This window comes from Solea senegalensis, linkage group LG17, assembly GCF_019176455.1.
Source record: "Solea senegalensis isolate Sse05_10M linkage group LG17, IFAPA_SoseM_1, whole genome shotgun sequence".
NCBI classification, from domain to species: Eukaryota; Metazoa; Chordata; class Actinopteri; order Pleuronectiformes; family Soleidae; genus Solea; species Solea senegalensis.
This window is the reverse complement of record NC_058037.1, coordinates 6,808,136-6,830,047: the sequence shown is the minus strand read 5'-3', so window position 1 is coordinate 6,830,047 and position 21,912 is coordinate 6,808,136. Positions and strand designations below refer to the sequence as shown.

The 21,912-nt window shown below is 40.2% G+C and overlaps 3 protein-coding genes across 5 annotated transcripts; 2 read left to right on the top strand and 1 right to left on the bottom strand.

The window, feature by feature from the left end:
- Positions 1–2,370: 2,370 nt before the first annotated feature.
- On the bottom strand, positions 2,371–8,571 carry LOC122783634 (WD repeat-containing protein 20-like). 3 transcript variants are annotated; one of them, XM_044048392.1, is made up of 4 exons: positions 8,282–8,571; positions 6,027–6,209; positions 4,408–5,913; positions 2,371–4,121 (listed from the first exon to the last, which is right to left on the bottom strand). In XM_044048392.1, exons 1-4 carry the CDS (start codon positions 8,528–8,530, stop codon positions 4,065–4,067), a joined length of 1,995 nt encoding a protein of 664 aa, XP_043904327.1. In that variant the 5' UTR covers positions 8,531–8,571; the 3' UTR covers positions 2,371–4,064. The 3 variants fall into 3 exon arrangements, with proteins under 3 accessions (XP_043904327.1, XP_043904328.1, XP_043904329.1); XM_044048393.1 differs by having other exon boundaries at positions 2,371–4,775; positions 4,911–5,913; XM_044048394.1 differs by having other exon boundaries at positions 2,371–4,804; positions 4,931–5,913.
- A 1,507-nt stretch (positions 8,572–10,078) lies between these two features.
- hsp90aa1.1 (heat shock protein 90, alpha (cytosolic), class A member 1, tandem duplicate 1) lies at positions 10,079–14,647 on the top strand. Its single transcript, XM_044048385.1, has 11 exons — positions 10,079–10,324; positions 11,213–11,362; positions 11,449–11,815; positions 11,913–12,046; positions 12,154–12,459; positions 12,547–12,712; positions 12,882–13,072; positions 13,185–13,332; positions 13,436–13,704; positions 13,832–14,165; positions 14,248–14,647. The coding sequence occupies exons 2-11, from the start codon at positions 11,213–11,215 to the stop codon at positions 14,355–14,357; spliced, it is 2,175 nt and encodes a 724-aa protein (XP_043904320.1). The 5' UTR covers positions 10,079–10,324; the 3' UTR covers positions 14,358–14,647.
- A 557-nt stretch (positions 14,648–15,204) lies between these two features.
- hsp90aa1.2 (heat shock protein 90, alpha (cytosolic), class A member 1, tandem duplicate 2) lies at positions 15,205–21,084 on the top strand. The gene is made up of 11 exons (XM_044048384.1): positions 15,205–15,327; positions 17,050–17,199; positions 17,397–17,763; positions 17,863–17,996; positions 18,177–18,494; positions 18,603–18,768; positions 18,902–19,092; positions 19,596–19,743; positions 19,862–20,130; positions 20,211–20,544; positions 20,650–21,084. Exons 2-11 carry the CDS (start codon positions 17,050–17,052, stop codon positions 20,760–20,762), a joined length of 2,190 nt encoding a protein of 729 aa, XP_043904319.1. The 5' UTR covers positions 15,205–15,327; the 3' UTR covers positions 20,763–21,084.
- The last annotated feature ends 828 nt before the right edge of the window (positions 21,085–21,912 follow it).

Genomic DNA, 21,912 nt, shown 5'->3' with positions numbered 1-21,912 from the left:
AATAAATGATATGATTATATTTCCAGCAGCCAACATAAAGAATTCAAGTGTAACAGTCATTATATCTACTTTCCAACACAGATTATCTTCTGATTTCACTAATGAGCACAACAGGCTAGAAAATGTGTTACTTAATTAAAAACTAGAATAACTGGATGATTCTTTATGTCCATTTCTGTAAAACAACATTTTTGACAACACATTGCACAGTGCCTGTTAGCAACTGCAGTAATCATTTTTGCATCACTGCAGATATTGCAAGGTAAACAAAACACTGGGTCAATATATGGAGGCATGCAGACAACTGCAACACACTGAGCAGATAATTTAAGCAGGATCTTACATACGAAATGGGATTCTCTCTCAAGTTATTGGATTTCTATCAAGTGGGGCCAATTTCCCAAAGGATCCAAGATAAATGAAGCTGTTTTCACCGTTTGGACTGAACGCCACAGGATAATCTTGCTATTTAAAAGGCCAGGGAGATGAGTGGGTGGTCTAATGAGTTTGTAAAATGAATGAGGCAGAGGAAATTCAGAACATACAGGAGATACTGTCATTTTGCATGCCATACAAATCCTGACTGATACCTGTCCAACACTGATGTGAGCAGCCTCAGGGAGAAGCTGGCAGACAGTCACTCAGTCTGTCAGGGAGTCATTGAGTCAGATGCTGTCTTGCAGTGAGTGACACACTGACAGGATGATCAGGCCTCTCCGGCCAGATGATCACACTCCCCCAACCCCCACACCATGCTGATGCCACAGGCTGCTAAGTGTTTCTTCTCCAAGGGACTTATAAAATTATGAAGGGGCCGTTTTATTCCACACTAGGTTTATAAAGTGTATGTATATATGTATATATGTGTATATATGTATATATATATATATATATATATATATATATATATGTATATATATGTATATATATATATATATGTATATATATATATATATATATACATATATATATATATATATATATATATATATATATATATATATATATATATATATATATATATATATATATATATATATATATATATATATATATATATATATATATACATATACATAAAGAGCAGAGATGGAGTAGTACGAATGCATTTGTAAAGGGAGAGGATGACGTAAGGATGTACACAATGTTTTTTCCCATTTGATCAAGTGATAACTGTTAAAAAAAATAAAAGCGAAGAAGCAAGATCACTATTTGTCTGAGCAATACTGCCCCTCACTGGCCGGCTGGAACAATAACATGCCTACTGCAGATACTTTCAAGTCAAGTATGCTATTGAAATATGAAAATACAAAGTCAGAATCTAGACCAATATTTGATTTTATCCTTAGATTTGTTTAGGACCTGGTGCATAACAGAATGAATTCCACTGTTTAATATTGTTTTTTTGTGAACAAACCCAAACATATTAGCGTCTAAGAGGGTACGGATAGATTACAGCTGTAGATGGCACATAACCCTTTATGGTTTATGGTAGGACTCAACCATTCTGTTACCATTTACAGTATATTCCATTATTAAAGTAACTTTCACAGCACTACAGCTTAAACTTAGACTGAAGTATTGATTTTGTCAACCAAAAGTCACAAAATTAAATAACTTGACCCAAATTTAAAAAAATTTGACGCACATTCAACCCAAACAGAAATCTAATCATAGAATGTTGTTGAAAGACATTTGTAATACAAGAAGAACAGGAAATGCATAGATGAAAATGGCTTTGTTCAGTTCAACTATGAGAGGGCATTGTGACAATGAGCCATCCTTAAAACTGAGGGAGCTAAATGGAACACAACCATGGTTATTTTGATTATTATTGACACCTGTGTTATCCTTCTGACTGACAAAAGTAGCCTCCAGCGTGAGGATGAATAAAAGATGGTTCAATAGGAGTCTTGAGAGGATGAATTCTTATTTGCATCCATGCTCCATTTCTGTGAACTTTCTAACTGCGTACACTCAAAATAAAGCTTCACATCTGCCTTCATCGTCCTTATTTTCTCCACAACACTAACTAAACTGAAAAAAGGGGCAGTTATCATCACAACTTGTTTTCTACTACTGTAGGTCCAGTAGCTTACCCATTCCACGCGAGTCGGGACAATATGACAATGAACCACGACGCACCCAGAAACTGAGGGAGTAAAAATGGAACTCAGTCATCACTAATTTGATTGTTTACACCTGTGATTTCCCAATTGTGACCTGCCAAAGTGGCTGCTGTGCAAAACCCATTGGTGTCAGAATATTCTGCATGGTTCCATGTTGTGTTGAGCAAGTACATGCAGACACGCTTTCATGGGGTGATTACCGTGTGGACACTAAAACAAATCAACACAAATAGAACAGAAGGTCTGTCAAAGCCGTTTTAATAAGCGTCACATGGAGAAAAAGACTCCTACTATTTTAAAATCCTCAATCTTCCTCGGTGGGTGCTTGAGACATCCACCCTCACTTGAAACACTCACACCACCATCAATTGCTGACATCAGTCAGATGGTATTCAACACAGTGTCAAAAGTTTGTTCACAAGTTCAGCATCAGTTCAGTAATTATTACTCGCAACAGGAGTCGCAGGTTTCAGCCCTGTCTGCAGAACGTGGTTGTCAGTCGTATTTTTTATAAGTGAATTCACACTCGTGTTGATGGATGGGACCAATGCTAACGGGCGAGGCGGGGGTGGGGGATCTATGCCAGCGTTAGTCTTTCTGTGGTTTACCTGAGCTCGGAGTGATGGCTAAATCAGAACGCTACGTCTGCACCTACCTGCCTATGTTGTACAAGGAATCTGCAGCAACAGGCTAGCTAGCATTCAAAACTACCTGTGAGATAAGAGGATTTCATAGATCTCTTATACCAAACTTTTCATTAATAAAAATACACCTGAATTCTCTTTATGTACAACAGAAAACATTTTCACCTGCATATTCAAGATTCATTTTAATATTAGGTATAGATTTTCTGTATTAGAAATATCACTATTTTCTGAAATGAGGATCTTTCAACTAATGTAATAATCATTTCACCCATAAATCATTGAAGTACAATATTTACATATAATACAGAGCCCATTTAATCTGAAACAATATTAAAATAAATGTTTAATAGATACAAAGGTTTTCTTTTAACTCTATATTTCAACCTTTCAGGGAGTCCATACATACTCCAAAAATGTAAAGCCATTCTCCTCTAACAAACTATTAAGTGCAAACAAATTTTTCTCCATGTAAAAAACTATAACTGCAGCATCCAGCGTAGAGACAGGAGGCAATAACACACCATTTCCCCCCAAGTGCTTCCAAAACTGTCTTCAAATGATTTCACTCGTGTTTCACTGTCATGAATTCAATATAGGGAAAACAAGAGAAACAGAACAAAAGAATATCTGTGCAAAATACAGTTTAAAGTGTGACACCTCTGACTGAAATACTAGTAAAGGAAGCAAAAAAGTTCCATTCTCTCTTGAGCAGGAGTTTTGAGGAATGTGGCAGTGCAAGAGATCACCCAGAAGGTAAAAAAAATGAAAGGGGACATGGAGCTGAGGATATGCTGAATATCTCCTGTCTTAATCCCTTTATCTGTGAATATACAGGGGGGGAGGTTAAAGCATCACAACACATACATCATCTCTAATCTTTGAAGAACTACAAACACAAAGGGTTGTGTATGAGACTTTGTTATTTTTAAACAACCGACTTGATATGACCGTGAATGTGACGGTGGACCAGTAAACCACTTTCATAAACCTCCTGGATAATTTCACGCTTGCCCTGCAACTTCCCGTAGCACCCTTATCACCCCACAAAAGGGGACGGGCGGGGGGGACGGGGGGGACGGGTCAGGTTTCTAACCCTGGCTTGGCCAACATTGGATATTGAAACAGGTACACAAAAGAGAGCATTAGGGTGGCTGTAGTGATGAGAATGAAGGTGACACTGGAGTTCATGTGGTGTGTGACAGTGTATGAAGAAGCGCTGCAGGGCCTTGGCCATGGTCATCCCCGTCTCTGATGCATGGAGCTGTCATTAGCAGCACCAGCACTGGGGCTATACTACTGTTCCACTGGGGGAGTTGGCTGGGTTGTTTTGAGTTGATAGCAATCCCTGTGGAGAGACAGATAACACAATGATAACAAACAACAGTGTAATTTGACTGTAACAGAAGCGGCAGAACAGTGAGGTCATGAGGTTTACTGTCGGAAGAGGATGTGCTGTACTACTTTAACAATAAAAATACTGAGAACTTAGTGCAAATTTGACATGAAGTAACCGGAAGCGATACGCGGTGGCATTAGCAGCTTCTGAATGCAGCAAGAAAAATTCCTGTACTAGAAGCAATGTGAGTTAAGAGGTGTCACATGACAGTATCCTCGGGAGGCCTGTCACTCACCACTTTCCCAGGCCTAGCCCAAGTGCAAACGAAACCCTCCTGACAGGCTGTTACCAGACAGTCCTCAAGGAAGATTAACACAGTGAGTCTCTCATGAGCAATCTTCTTGCACACCAGCGGCTCGAGCAGTGGCACTTCATCCATGCGCGGGCACAGGGTAGTGCCCAGAGTCTTAGCTGCATCAGCTTTTGCCGTCCGTGTTGAGCTAAGCTGGTTGAGCTTGTCACTGCTCTTGCTGCTGATGTGGCCCATGCTGTGGTTTCGTTTGTGGTCCTTCTCGTGGCGCTCCTTGCGCGAATCGTGCAACGACAAAGTTGCAAACTTGCTGACTCCAGTGGCAATGAAAGCACTGTCCATTATACTGTTGCCCTTGGTGGTGGTGGTGGTGGTAGTAGTACTAGTAGCAGTAGTAGTAGTAGTGGTGGTAGTGGTGGTGGTGGTGGTGTTGGTGTTGGTGGTACTACTGCTGCTGTTGCTGCTGCCTGTGTGACTGTTGGGGGTGTTGCCCCCTGTTGGGTTGGACGAGTGTGGCAAGCTATTGGACCGGGGCAGGGTGCTGGGGAGGGAGTTAGCTGGGTTACCACTGGAGCTGCTATTGCTCACATTATCTTTACCATTGGAGCCACTGGGATTAGTAGTAGTGGTGGATACAGTAGTTGTCGTAGAAGTAGTAGTAGTAGCAGTAGTTTGTCCAGTGGCTGGAGGACCTGTAGCACTCATAACATTCGTGTGAGTCCTTGTGCGTGACAAAGGAAGGTGAGGGAAAAGAATGTCCTCTGTAAGGTCCCACAGACAGAGCTGAGTGTCCTGGCCCACTGAGCCAAATCTGTAGGTTACACTAACAGGTCTACTGTCTGTGGAGTTTCTCTTAGAAAGCCGAGAATGACTGCTGTTCGCTCTGTCTCTGCCTGTTCCAAAGTGAATCTGCTCATGGAAGTCCTCATCACTCCCACTGAACTCAGCGGGGAGATCACCATCTTCCACACTTGTGGTGCAGTGGTCAAATGCCACCACACTCACCCACGACTTGTGACCATGCCCCCGTGCGATCACTCTGCAGTCTGAAAATGACCACACCGTCACCAGGTCGTCCTCCCCTCCCGCCACAATATACCGTCCATCCGGGCTCCAGCACACACAGAGTAAGCCACCAAAGTAGCTTTTCATTGTTCCGTGGAGCTCGACAGCGTCAAAGCCAAAAACACGCAGGAAGCCATCCTGGCTCGCGCAGGCGAGAAACTTGCCATCTGGAGAGAAGGCAAACTCGTTGAGTGCCCCCTCACCCACTGTCCATCGGAGCGACGGGTTACGAGCTGACTTGCTCTTGCAGGTATGCACAGCATAGTTTTCACCCTGCTTAAGGAGCTGGTAGTGAGGTGCAGTGGTCCCACAGGTGTTTTCCACGTTGTACAAATACATGCTTCCACTGGAGTGAGCCACCAGGAACAGGCTCTCTGATCCAGGAACCCATCTTACACACGTGACTCTGGACTTGTCTATTAGTCTCTGGAGGTGACAGGGACAAAATTGAGAAAAAATTAGAGACCGATCAGCCACTTATTCCATTATTATAATTAAACATAGATGCATGTGGTAAAGCAAGGCAGACTGAAACCCACCTCTTCATTGAAGAGTTTGCTGGTTTCCTTCTTTATTGGGTCTATGAGCTGAACCTGGCCTGCTGAAAAGCCCACCAGGAGGGAGACGCTCTCTGCTGTAGCTGTGAGTGGGTTGAAATCATGACATGTAGGCTGCGTTCCTTTATATATCCTCTTGTCTATGGGTTTACTGAGATCAGCAGCCTAGAACAATACATTCACACAGATGAGAACATTTTAGAACATACAGGTTTTTGTTTTATTTGTAGCAATAGCAAAGTTGATCCTAATAATAAAAAACAATAATCAATCGACTTTAACTTGGTTACTATTGCAATTCCTCCTACAAAGTGACCAATACTTCGCTATGCAACACTTATGTTTACCTCCTCGCCCTCCTTAACTCACTTAAGATTTTTTAAACAGGAAATAATAATCATATATTTCACAATATAGAACACGAAAACCTATAAATGACATGATTACCTGTACCACCTTGAGAGGAAGCCTGTCACAGATTAAAATTCCAGAAATTGGGCCATTAAAACTCTTTAAATGTAAAAAGCATTGTTGGATGCTTTTGTTATTAAGTGCCCACCCGCTGTTCCTGGTGCATTATAATTATGGATTTTGACATCCATGTAATCTACAGCAAATATGACACCATTAGGCTTTCGGACCTGAAAAATGTGGTGTTTTTCAGAGGCATATGACACAATATCTTCTTCTCTTCCTTACCAATTAAACGTTTATTTTTTACTTTAATGTTTATCAGCACTTAAACCTTTTACATTACAAAAAGGTACAAATAAAGTTATACATTAACTACCCTCCAATTCTGGACCAGTCATTCTATGAGCCAAGAGCAACAAATAATGGCAGCGGCTTTTATTATTTTTCCCCTTTATCATTTATATGGATGTTGAGTAACACCAGGTAAGCTGCTTGAAAGCAAATGGCCCAGAGGAAGACGAGGCAGCAGAGCCACAATAGTGCACTTTGTAAGTATTTAAGAATATCATTGATAGTTATAATAAAACACGAAGACAGATAAACAGAAAAATGCCATATATCGCCCCCAATTATCAGCCACGCCAAGTGTGAGTCAATGATTAACAAGTTAACTTCCATAGAATCTGCTCCCAAATCAAGATGCCAAATGTCAGATAGTTGAAACTGCATATATACACTACTTGATAAGTTGCACCTACTCGATTGCTTGTTAAAGCAATATCTAATCTGTCATTTACAAGGCAAACAACTCAATGTGTTTAGTCATATAGACATGGGCAAGATGAGCTGCTTTAGTTCAAACTGAGCATCAGGTAAAAAAAGAAAGGTGATTTACTGTAAGTGGCCAGGATTGTTGATGCCAGACAGTTTGGTCTGAGTATTTCAGAAAGTGCCCATTTTCACAAACACAGCATCTCTAGGGATTACAGAGAAAGGTCTGAAAAAAGAGAATGTTCAGTGAGTGGCACTTCTCTGGGTGAAAGTGCCTTTTTGATGCCAGTGGTCAGAAGACAATGATCACACTGATTTGAAATGATACAAACGCAGACAAAACTCAGATATAGCCAAGGTAACCAGATACCACAAGTGAACCATCAACCCATCAAACCTAGAAGCAGGAGGCTGAAATGCGTATATTAAGTCCAACATTATCCTAAGCTGCTGTTTATCTGTAATATGACAACAACCTAACTATCACTGTCATCAATCATACTGATCAAGAACAAATTGTAGCTTGCTGCAATACACAAAACCACTGTGTACAAACCACAGCGTGGATCACATTGCATTACCCTCAAACCCCGACAGTGGAATGCACACATTGCATCACAAATAGCAACACACCCTTTGCCTCCACGGTAACGGCTGAACACCAAAGCTAACACTCCTGTTTAAGTCTGTTGACATCATGACACTTCCATAGAGGATTACCTTGTAAAGAACGTAGAATAAACAAACACACCCCGAGGTACGACACGACACCCCTCGCTTACACGTTACCCACGTCACTTGCAAACCTCAATAACTGGAAGGGCACACGGGTCTTTCCAAGTTAAAAACAACTGTGGCGATGTTAGCTGGGAATGCTAATTAGCTCCTAACTTAGCCAGGTCTGCTACATGGCCTTGTCGTTGACTGTGTGCGCACTTCAATGACAGAACCTGAGTGAGTTGACAGCCGGAGTGCGGCGCGTTTTGAGATGTCAAATCAGCCAGCTGTTCCTGGACAGCGCGGGCTCCGTCGCCCCGGTCGATATTGTTTACCTTTCTCACGCCTTTGTAGATATAAAAGTAGAGTTCCCGGCCCACATTGAAACAGATCCTGTCGCCGTTGCCGGACTGATCGTTTACATTGACGAAGGAGACCTTGACGGGATTGGAGCCCTGCGAGTTGAAAGGCACCCTGTTTGGGCGACTGTATTCAGAGTGAGTGAGGAGTTTGTAGACGCCTTCTCGAGTGGTGAACTGAGTTTTAATTTCGTTCATCTCCTTCCCTCCTCCCTCCGCCGCCATCTTGGAAACTTGCGTTCATTCTTGTCCGAGTCCCGGATGTTACCGACAGCGCATGCGTCTGATTATGGCAGCGCAGCAGTCATGCGTACCCGCGTGTTAATACAGCCACATCCTACAGAAAAGTGTAACATAAAATAAAATGCTGTAATAATCATGGAATCGCGTGAACTGTAATCAAAAAACCAACATTGTGTAGAAAACATATGATGCTTTTATAAGTATAAACCAAGAGCCATGCTGGATATGTGTAAAATATACAGTATGTCATTCTAAAATAATTGCAGTGGAACAAATTACAGAAATCCAACAACCCCCTTGGAAGACTAAAACGGATAAAATAATAATATTAAGATACACAATTGACATTGTAAAACCCCTGCAGGTAAACAACTTTATTATAAACACTTTACTCAAATAATAGATCCACCATCCATCCTATATTCAAGACAAATCCAGATGTGTATCACACAAGCATAGACTCACCATTCTAATACTATTTAAACTATGGGGAACCTGCCTCACTGTTTTAGAAAATATCACCTTACACAGCGTCTCCTATTAACTGGGAACATTTGGATGATGTAACAGATGTGCCAAGTGAAATATACTGCCATCATCTGGTCGGATGAAGTCACCAACACCAGCAGTAGACCAGCAGACTGTAGTCTTCTATCGCAGTAAAGGTTGTGTTTATGTATACAGGACGAAAAATGAAACTGTATAAATAAATAAATAACTACAATAATAGATGGATAAATAAATGAATTAATGATGAAATAAACACAGACATATTTGCAGAAATACATAAAATAATAATTGTATTTATTTATTTCCACATGCGATTTCTGTGCCATGTGCTAATGAGGTTCTGTGCATCATTCTAAAACAGGATTGATTACAGGCTTGTGTGTGATGATTCAGTTTGACAACTTCTGCCTGACAGAAAGCAGGCCGTGCTCAGCTAAGAGTATAGATTTGGTTTTGTATAGGTGAATATAAAAGTGCACATGTGCCATATAAAGATTGTACAGCGCACTGTGTGTACAGTTCTGTCATTTACTGTTTTCATCTTTATTGTAATGTTTCATCTTATCTTAGAATCTCATTTTAACTTGAATAATTAAATAGCATGTGGCAACTTGCTCTTAAAGACAAATGCCTATATTTTCATACTGTTATCATTGGGTTAAAAAAACAAAAACAAAAAAACTGCTTCCTCTCAGGTACACCATGACATTTTTGTGACTCTGCTTCTCTGAGTTGTACATCAAACCTTCTAGATTTACTCCACCTTTACATGCCAAAAAAAGAAAGGAACCTATGGTGTGTACAGCAGCTGATGGCAAAGGCAATGCACAGCTGTGATGCTTGCAGGGGGGTATGGGGCCTAACAGCTAGACAAGCTATCAGGAAAGCTCTTGCTGTGAGTGACAGGCACTCCTTGTGACTCCGTGCCCCTATAAGGACACACAGACTTTAGGCCTCTGGTGTCTCAATCACCACCCCCGTTCCCGGCGTTTCCCTAACCTCCAACCCCCTCTCCTACTGTCGTGAACGTATCTTCTAGAAGCTTCAGAATGGGAGCTTCGAGAAACCACCCCTGAAGTATAAAAAGACACCAGCATGTCATGAGGTCTGCATAGAGTTAACGATACTCACTGGAACACACCAGAGAGACTTACTACCTACAGGCGCAGCGAAGCACATGCTTGGACCTCTACACTAAGAGAAGACAAGCTCAGTGATTTGATATTTGACAACTATCAACAAAAAGTCACAGGACACAAACTCAAGGTAAGACTGGAATTACTAAAATCACATAACATTGTTTCTTTCGTTTTTTGTAAAACTCTTGTTAACTAAATGGACAACATGAACAGTAAACTGGTAAACTGGTTGGAACATAGTCATAGAGACACAATATTTTTTGCTCAAATTGTTACACAAGAGATTAAATTAATTCAATTACACTTAATACACAAATCAGTTAATAGTGTTAAATAGTAGCCTACCGTCACTATCGTAGTGAGTCTATAATATGCAAGGAGCACATGGCAAGCAGGGTGACCCTGAGAGTGAGCGCAATGGCGATTGGGCAAGAAGAAAAAAAGTTGGCACAAGGAGTAAATGCAGCACATTTGAATCTTGGTGCAGTTGAAAAAAATATTAATGTGATGGAAGCAAACTGGTCGATCATTTATTACCGATAATTAACTGTAAGTCATGTGTTACTAGGGAAATGGAGTAACGGCAGAAGAGGTTGGTGCTACAGAAATATACCAGCTTAAATAAATAAAAGATCCTCACTGCTCTCTGGATCAAAAATACTGTTTCCTTTATCTTTTTTAGTAGAAACCATACATTCCTTTAACATGAAGGTGGCACATGTTAAAAACCTTGGGGGTTGGGAAAAGCATCAGAGCTCCACCCATATTACCAAATGGCATCTTTGATTGACAGAAGGAACATGTGTTCGTCTGGCGTTAGCAATAGCTCACCCCACTTTAAGCCACAAGGCTGTCAGCAACATGAGGGGGCAAGAGAATTCAAATATGGTAGCAAACTATTTCCAAGATAACAAATGTATAAATTAGAATTTTAGAGCAAAATAGCTGATCAACTATGAGAGGTATTATAATGAATCATTAAGTTACTAAGCATAGTATATGTGCTTTCATTTAGATGCCTGAGAGCGCTGGACACGTCATGGAGGAAGAAGTGGAGACCTTTGCCTTCCAGGCTGAGATTGCTCAGCTTATGTCTCTTATCATCAACACATTCTACTCAAACAAAGAGATCTTCCTTAGAGAGCTCATTTCCAACTCCTCAGATGTAAGTAAAACCAACATTCTGTCAACATTTGTAACACTTACATACACTTACCTGTTTTTTAACACACCTATATCTCTTGTGGCCAGGCCTTGGACAAAATTAGATACGAAAGCTTGACAGACCCCAGCAGACTTGAATCCTGCAAGGAGCTGAAGATTGAAATCAGGCCTGACCTGCACGCTCGCACACTGACCCTGATGGACACAGGTATCGGCATGACCAAGGCTGATCTGATCAACAACCTGGGCACAATCGCCAAGTCTGGCACCAAGGCTTTCATGGAGGCTCTGCAGGCTGGAGCCGACATCTCCATGATTGGTCAGTTTGGTGTTGGTTTCTACTCTGCCTACCTGGTGGCTGAGAAGGTGACAGTCATCACCAAGCACAACGATGATGAGCAGTACATTTGGGAGTCTGCAGCTGGAGGCTCATTCACAGTCAAACCTGATACTGGTAAGTTTTACTTCACTCCAGAATCTTATTCCATTTAATACATTGCAAATGCAGTTTGACTGATCGTTCTCATCATTGATTTTATTGCTAATTTTAGGAGAGTCTATTGGCAGAGGCACAAAAGTCATCCTTCACCTCAAGGAGGATCAGACAGAATACTGTGAGGAGAAGCGTGTTAAAGAAGTTGTGAAGAAGCACTCACAGTTCATTGGCTACCCGATTACTCTTTATGTAAGTTTTTATGAGCCCATGAGAATCAAACAAACACCAAACTAATAACCATTTACAGTGACAGCGACCCTGAATTCATAAATGTCCTCCTTTTTTATACATTAAAGGTGGAGAAGACAAGGGAGAAAGAGGTGGACCTTGAAGAGGGAGAAAAGGAGGAGGAAGTTGAGAAAGAGGCTGCTGAGGACAAGGACAAACCCAAGATTGAGGATGTTGGTTCTGATGAGGATGAGGACTCAAAGGATGGCAAGAACAAGAGGAAGAAGAAGGTCAAGGAGAAGTATATTGATGCACAGGAGCTGAACAAGACCAAGCCTATCTGGACCCGCAACCCTGATGACATCACCAATGAAGAATATGGAGAATTCTACAAGAGTCTCACCAATGACTGGGAGGACCACCTGGCTGTCAAGGTATACCACACAACAACTTTAATGCTTTGTTATAATCAGATAATATACTTTTAAGGTAATAAATCATATCTCTATCTTGACATGCAGCATTTCTCGGTGGAGGGTCAGCTGGAGTTCCGTGCCTTGCTATTTGTTCCCAGAAGAGCTGCATTTGACCTCTTTGAAAATAAGAAAAAGAGAAACAACATCAAGCTTTATGTGCGTAGGGTCTTTATCATGGACAACTGTGAGGAGCTGATTCCAGAGTACCTCAGTAAGTAACATATTACTAATGTGACAATATGATAAATATACTATAAATTACACCAAACTATGCATTCAAGCTCTAATAGTTGATATTCATTCATTAGATTATTTTTTTTACCTTTGACAAATTGATTTTGGTTTTGTATAACTAAACAGTTTTTATCTTCTTAAATCAGATTTCATCAAGGGTGTGGTGGACTCAGAGGATCTGCCCCTGAACATCTCCAGAGAGATGCTGCAGCAGAGCAAGATCCTGAAGGTCATCCGCAAGAACCTGGTCAAGAAGTGCATGGAACTTTTCATTGAGCTTTCTGAGGACAAGGACAACTACAAAAAGTTCTATGAGCAGTTCTCCAAGAACATCAAGGTAATTTTACCCATCTTCTTAATCAGCTTCTTTAACCGTAATTCTTTAGAATAATTATTTGAACTTCATCAGCTGATTTTCATTATAAGTAATGTTCTGTGTCATATTTAAGCTTGGCATCCACGAGGATTCACAAAACAGAAAGAAACTGTCTGACATGCTGCGCTACTACACCTCAGCCTCTGGAGATGAAATGATTTCCATGAAGGACTATGTTTCACGCATGAAGGAAAACCAGAAACACATCTACTACATCACAGGTGAGCTATTCTCGGTTTTCATTCTTTCTGGTACTTTAAATGTGTTTAAATGTGATTTAAAGATAAACACATGGATTTGATTGATCTGAATCACTTTTTACAGGTGAGACCAAAGATCAGGTCGCCAACTCTGCCTTTGTGGAGCGCCTCCGCAAAGCCGGCCTGGAAGTCATTTACATGATCGAGCCCATTGATGAGTACTGTGTCCAGCAGCTGAAGGAGTATGATGGCAAGAACCTGGTCTCAGTAACCAAAGAAGGTCTGGAGCTGCCAGAGGATGAGGATGAGAAGAAGAAACAGGAGGAGCTCAAAAATAAGTTTGAGAACCTTTGCAAGATCATGAAGGACATCCTTGACAAGAAGATTGAAAAGGTAATGGAGATGACAGAGTCATTTTTGATCACTGTTTTATCACTGATTGCCCGGTGACAACATTTTTTGTGTTTAGTTGCGCAGTTGGGACAAGGGATGATCCTATTAATTATTTACCTCCACACAGGTCACTGTCTCCAACCGCCTGGTCTCTTCCCCATGCTGCATTGTTACTAGCACCTATGGTTGGACGGCCAACATGGAGAGAATCATGAAGTCTCAGGCCCTGAGAGATAACTCCACCATGGGCTACATGACAGCTAAGAAACATCTTGAAATCAACCCCATGCATCCAATCGTTGAGACCTTGAGGGAGAAGGCAGAGGCCGACAAGAATGATAAGGCTGTTAAGGACCTGGTCATCCTCCTGTTCGAGACCGCTCTGTTGTCCTCAGGATTCACACTGGAAGACCCACAGACACACGCCAACCGCATCTACAGAATGATCAAGCTTGGTCTTGGTAAGTTGGTAACACCACAGACCAAATAGGAATTCTTCTTCTTATTAAAAGTGTCTGTTTGCTAATAAATTCCCATTTTCAGGAATTGATGATGACGATTCCGCTGTTGAAGAGCTCATTCAGCCTGCTGATGAAGACATGCCAGTCCTGGAAGGTGATGATGACACATCAAGAATGGAGGAAGTTGACTAAAAAGACCCAGTGTACTTTCTTAATTTTTTTTTTTAATTGTTGTAATATATATTGCATTTTCAAACAGCCATTTAATTTTCTTAAACTGTAATAACAGGACAATACAGGTTAACTTAATTCAGACCACAGTGTAGATTAATCTACATTATTTCAGCTTCACATATGACACTACTGACAACAATTAAGAGTAATACAAAGTCACTGGGAATTTGACTTATGCCTCTTTTTGTAACTGTTACATTTTATATGAAATAGATTCTGATTTGTAATAAAATTCATTCAGAAATAGATTTGTAGTCTGATTGAGTCTATTGCATGCTGTAATTCATGGCTTTGTTTGTTCCTATTCTCACCAATAATGTCTGAAGTTGTTTTTTTTACAAAGGAGTAAAAGGAAAATATAAAGGACTTGAGATATCTATGTTTCTAATTGTTGAATTAACTTGTCCCCCTCCAAATGCATATTTCCAAGCCTGGTTCTACAACAAGTGGACTGAGGGTTCATCTGAGAATAAAGGCATATTCTTACAATAAAATAGTGTAATGTTCTATAAGTTAAGGTTTTACAGATAATTAATAATAGACAGTGCAGATATTTGTAACGCACTCTCATAAAACCTGTCCGTCATGGTTATTATGTTTAGTTCTGGAATTTTCTGGACACACACCTCATTCTAGTTTGCATACAAACGGGTGCACAGGGTTCCCTCCTCTAATCCGACCACCTCAGCCAATAAGAAGCAAAGGAGGCGTGCATACGTCATGATTGACAGCACATTGGGCCAATCGGAAGCCACCGCCGGGTTTTAGCGAGGAAGATTCCAGATGGTTCTGGAAGCTCAAGTTAGTAATTCTCTATTGCATATAAAGGCAGCGCTTCTCCCACTCTGACAACCGATTTTCCTCCGACTCAGAGACGAACCACAGACGTTTGTTGCCCAAGTTTTCGCTGCAACACCGAAGGACCAAGGTAAGTAAATCAAATATATACATTTATAATTTACAGTCGAAATGCCAAATGATAATAACATAACATCACTTCACTTTAACATTTTTGTTAGCTTAGTTGTTATATATATGTCATTTAGCCGGAAAGCCTTGATGTTTTATAACAAACTACCATAAGGAATGTACACGATGCAATATTGAAATTAAGATGACAACAATAACCTCATGCAGTGGTTATCATTTCACATCATGTCACAGGTTCTCACATCATGTTTAATGGCAGAATCAAGAGACGTTTCCAAGGAAAATCAATGTCACTCAAATTAAACTAATAATTTCCCAGCATTATTTTAGTATCTGTACTGTCCTTGCTACATGGACCACATCGTGCATTCGTGATGCACTTGACAGACAGGAGTTATTGTAAGTAGGCGCTCAACTAAGTGAAGCCTAATCAGATTTCCTGATGTAATTAATCTGTAATATAGAAAAGGTCCATGCCCCCCATGCCATTGTGAGTCTCCACAGTGATTCAGTGTAAGATCATTTAAGAAACCATTTCACAGTTCCTTCTTAGATGTTTAAGAGGAGGAGTTTTTTTTTTTAATTACTCGTGGACACTGCTGGAGTTCCTGCTTGGTACTTTCTAGAAACTTGCACTTCGCTCAGGAAACCGACAGGTGGCGTATTTTCAACTGATGATAATATGTCCTTCTCGCCACGTGCAACGCTTTCATTAACCTAACAGCCATACCAAAAACAGGAGGATTGTGCTGTTCTTATTAATACAGATGTTTGAACAGATATCCATTTAATGCTTTTGCAATTGTTCAAATAATAAATGACTTGGATAAAGACTGAAGTAGGTGGCTCAAGTCCATTTTCCCAGAGATGGATTATAGTGAGATGGAACAGTGAGCAGACATGAGCACACTGTCTGTCACACCATCTGTCTGTGTGAGCTAAACATGCTTACATCTAATAACCTAGTAGTGTCAACTAGTTAGTCAATAGTATGAACAGATCTACATTGTGTAACCTTGTGTACTTACTAATACAGAGGCATGGATTTAGCACTGATTTAGCACTGAGGCAGTTATTGGGATTGTTGTTGTTTTTTTAAATAAAATATTGGTGTACTTGATGATATGACAGTGCCTTATGGGTCTGACTGTGTAGCGACTCACTGTGGTGCAGCTGCAATGATTCATTTAATATTAAATGAATCACAAATCAATTTGATAATTGGTTTGTGGTGTCTTGTCTGCCTATACTAACTGACCAATCCACTTTATTATAGCGCACATTTAGAAAATCCACACAGTAACTAGGGAAATATCTAACTAGAGAAAACACACATTGTCTTTGGACTGGGGACAAAACATTTCAATATGTTGTCATTTTCAAGTTCTGGAATTCATGTTCTGTCATTGTATGGACCAAAAAATACAATAGGAAATATAATAAAATGATTATTTGATCATGAGAATAATCTGTAGTTTCAGCCCTACCACAGACTACCTATCACAAAGAAGGCCTGTTAAAAAAATGTTTTTTTGTTTAATAAATTGAGAACAAATGGAATAAAACTTAGTTTAACAAAAATGTGCAGAATCAAGGCTATTTTTGTGTACCTGTGTTACATACATATATATATAAATAAATATATAATCTTTGCATATTTTAAAATAAATATAATATATAATCTATGCATATTATAAAATGTAATTTGTCTCCTCTTTAGATGCCTGAGGCACATGACCAACCGATGGAGGAGGAGCCAGAGACCTTTGCATTCCAGGCTGAGATTGCTCAGCTGATGTCCCTGATCATCAACACTTTTTATTCAAATAAAGAGATCTTCCTCAGGGAGCTTATCTCCAACTCCTCAGATGTAAGTTAGTAAAAAAAAAACAAGTCTAAAGATGATGATTCCTTGAAGGTTGTGCAAAACATGTAAATGGGGCTTGTTTTATGGGAAGTAATATTATTTTCTGTGACCATTTAAGATAATGCTGATAAATACCAATTACTAAACAATTGAAAAGGTGTAGAATTTCTGTCTAATATGTTGACATTTTTTCCCTCTAGGCCCTGGACAAAATCCGCTATGAGAGTCTCACTGACCCCTCCAAACTGGACTCTGGCAAAGACCTCAAAATTGAACTTATTCCCAACAAGGAAGAACGCACCCTGACCCTGATTGATACAGGTATCGGCATGACCAAGGCTGACCTGATTAATAATCTGGGCACAATTGCAAAATCCGGCACCAAGGCTTTCATGGAGGCTCTGCAGGCTGGAGCCGACATCTCCATGATCGGTCAGTTTGGTGTTGGTTTTTACTCTGCCTACCTGGTGGCTGATAAGGTGACAGTCATCACCAAGCACAATGATGACGAGCAGTACGCATGGGAATCCTCTGCTGGTGGCTCATTCACAGTCAAAGTAGACAACAGTAAGTAATTCACCGGTACTGTCTGTGTTTCGGAAGCTATTGAACATTTAATTCATATACAGTAGCAAAAGGATAAAAATGTCTCTTATCCCCATGCAGCTGAGCCATTGGGTCGTGGCACCATGGTGATCCTGCACCTGAAGGAAGACCAGACAGAATACCTGGAGGAGCGAAGAATCAAAGAGATAGTGAAGAAGCACTCACAGTTCATTGGCTACCCCATCACACTCTTTGTACGTACTCCTTTTAATTGACTAATAAATCACTATCATATTCACACATTTTCAAAAAGTGTAAATCTGCTTTCAGATGTACATTCAATAGAAGTCTAAATTACAACACAGTGATTATTATTTTAAAAGGTTGCAAATGGTCAGTTGTCAACCTTTGGCTAATGAGTGTATGTTCATCAGGTGGAGAAGGAGCGTGACAAGGAGGTGAGTGACGATGAGGCAGAGGAGGAAGAGAAAGAGAAAGACAAAGATCAAGAAGAGAAGGACGAGGACAAGCCCGAGATTGAGGATGTTGGGTCAGATGATGAGCATGACCACGACAAATGTTCTGACAAAAAGAAGAAGAAAAAGAAGATCAAGGAGAAGTACATTGACCAGGAGGAGCTGAATAAAACCAAGCCTCTATGGACCCGTAACCCAGATGACATCACTAATGAGGAGTATGGAGAGTTCTACAAGAGTCTGACCAATGACTGGGAGGACCATTTGGCTGTCAAGGTAGCTGTCACTCATGATTTTACGTTTAAATGTTTGAGTTGTGTTGTCATAGTAATATAACCAAATTTAGAAAAAATATCAGAATTTAATTTTTTTTTTTCTCCATAGCACTTTTCAGTCGAGGGTCAGCTGGAATTCCGTGCCTTGCTCTTTGTGCCTCGGCGTGCTCCCTTTGACCTCTTTGAGAACAAGAAGAAAAAGAACAACATTAAGCTTTACGTGCGCAGGGTCTTCATCATGGACAACTGTGATGAGCTCATCCCTGAGTACCTCAGTGAGTATCAGCCCACAGGTGGAATTTAATAGCTTCCCCATTTGTTTATATATCAATAATTATATTATAATATAAAAGAAAAGTAATCTGTTATGTGAATTTATTGACCAGGTTGTTTTATACATCCCATTAGATTTCATCAAGGGTGTGGTAGACTCAGAAGATCTGCCCCTGAACATCTCCAGAGAGATGCTGCAGCAGAGCAAGATCTTGAAAGTCATCCGCAAGAACCTGGTCAAGAAGTGTCTGGAACTTTTCACGGAGCTTGCTGAGGACAAGGACAACTACAAAAAATACTATGAGCAGTTTTCCAAGAACATCAAGGTCAGTGTCCTCTGCATGTTGTTCTTATCTTGTTCCTTAAAAACTATTGGCAGCCACCTTGAGTTAAACCCTGGTGGTTTGGATTGGTTTGGTACTGTGTTAATGTGATCACTTTGACCATATTGGTCCCCTTTATACCTTATCAGATAGCAATTGTATAGCACTTCACCTCATGTTTGTCCGAAGGTGTATTTACACCTGTACTTGCAAGTAGTCATGCACTATCCGATTGCAATCCAATCACAAAAAACACATTTTAATGCCAGGTGTGAAAGGTGGCCATTGTCCCTTTGAAAAGCCTTATGTAGAGCTGCTTACAGCCATCTTCTGTTTAAATGCAGACATTCTAGTTGTCCACAGTCAAGCCTTATGGGCTTAGTTTTTACATATTTGAACTCATCAAACACACTTATAGAGTTAAGAGTTGATATAATTGTTATCAACATTAAGTAATAACACCAGATAATGTTGCTGACAGTTGAATGTTTTCTCCCTTTTCTTAGCTTGGTATCCATGAGGACTCACAGAACAGGAAAAAACTGTCTGAACTGCTGTGCTACTACACCTCATCCTCTGGAGATGAGATGGTTTCTCTGAAGGACTATGTCACACGTATGAAAGATAACCAGAAACACATCTATTATATCACAGGTGAGGATGAATTTCATCTATATAAACAGTATAAATATAAAGAAGTATTTTAAAATCAAGTGGAGAGAGTTACTGTGATATTACATGAATTATTAAATGTCAATGTTTTGTGTCGCAGGTGAAACCAAAGACCAGGTGGCCAACTCTGCCTTTGTGGAGCGTTTGCGCAAAGCCGGCCTGGAGGTCATTTACATGATCGAGCCAATTGATGAGTACTGTGTTCAGCAGCTGAAGGAATTTGAGGGCAAAAACCTTGTTTCAGTGACCAAAGAAGGTCTGGAGCTGCCAGAGGATGAGGATGAGAAGAAGAAACAAGAGGAGAAAAAGTCTCAGTTTGAGAACCTGTGCAAGATCATGAAAGACATCTTGGAGAAGAAGGTTGAGAAGGTGAGCACATGGATAAAGGAGTTTAAGCATGCATAACCATAATTGTGCATTTGAGATATTAATTCTCTGCTTCCACACAGGTCACTGTCTCCAACCGCCTGGTCTCTTCCCCATGCTGCATCGTAACCAGCACCTACGGTTGGACGGCCAACATGGAGAGAATCATGAAGGCCCAGGCCCTGAGAGATAACTCCACCATGGGCTACATGGCAGCTAAAAAGCACCTTGAGATCAACCCTGACCACCCCATTGTGGAGACCCTGAGGCAGAAGGCAGAGGCTGATAAGAATGACAAGTCTGTGAAGGATCTGGTCATCCTCCTCTTCGAGACCGCCCTGCTCTCCTCAGGATTCAGTCTGGATGACCCTCAGACCCACTCAAATCGCATCTACAGAATGATCAAGCTGGGTCTTGGTTAGTGTCTGTTGCACAGTTTTAAATGTTTTGCAATTGACTTATGGTTGTTAATAAATTATACACTGCATGTCTCCTAATCCTTACTCGTTACCTCTTCTCCAGGTATTGATGAAGATGATATGACGCCGGATGAAGCCACACCTGCTCCCAGTGAAGACATGCCCCCTCTTGAAGGTGATGATGATGATACCTCTAGGATGGAGGAGGTGGATTAGGCCTCTTTCTATTGCCTGCTGGCATGCAGTAGTAGTGTACATTTAAATGAAGTTAAACTGAACCCCCCACTCAACCTCTTTTTGCCCAACTTCACTGTATCTAGCTGTGTATTATGCATTTCAGATTCATTCCATTCAGATCTATTTTTTAAGTTGTCAGGTTTTGTATCATAAGTTTAAAGTTAAGTCATAAGTTTTGTTTGTATTTATTGGCTTTCCAATGTTTTTGTGTGTTCTCACATTAATTGTAAATATCTGAAAATTGATACTGTTCTTAAAAATGGTGGGACCCGTAAATAAAGGTTCATGTTAACAAGCTTCATTCTGTCGTCCTTAAATAATTTATAACAAATGTGACAAAATAAACACTGAGAAATGGGAAGCACAATACAAATAATTGTACACAATAAATAACCCTGCTTTGTCAGTAGGACATACTTGTGTAAAGATAATTACCTGACATCTTACAGATATTATCTGTAAGAATAAACAGGGCTCAATGGGTTCTTTATTACTGAGCAGTATTTGTACAGTACGGTACAGTGATCATACACTTTGACTGAATTGGGTTATGTTGATGGGTGGTAACATCCATTTTATAGTGTAAAACTATTGTGTTATGTGGGTTTAGAAAGTGGTCAATGTATAATAACAACAGCAATACATACTGTTATTGTCACAGTGTTGTAGAATTTGAGTGTGTTACTACAGCCAGTCTTACAGTGTGTGTGTGGCTCATCAAGGGCCATGTCACACCCTGGATGGGTGGGAGGTGTTGCTAGTCCAACACAGAAGCATGTTCAGTGATAGACTCATCCCACACATCTCCATAGTGCACAGACAATTGTAAGTCTCTGTCTTGACAGATTGTAGTTTTGTTATCTGCTTTCTGACAGTTTGCACTGGGTCTCATGTTGCACTGATGTTTGTTTTCAATTATATTCACTCTGTTGTGAATAATTATTTCCTATTTTATTTCCCTTATAATATTTATCTCTCTCTCTATATATATGTGCACCATATTATATTGCTTCAGATAATTCATACCAAGCACATTTCTTTTCTATATATTTAATGATAAATGTTATTTATTTGACCTGTTGCTAATATTGTGTTTTGATAAAAGTATTTTTGGTTTTCTACTCCTGAG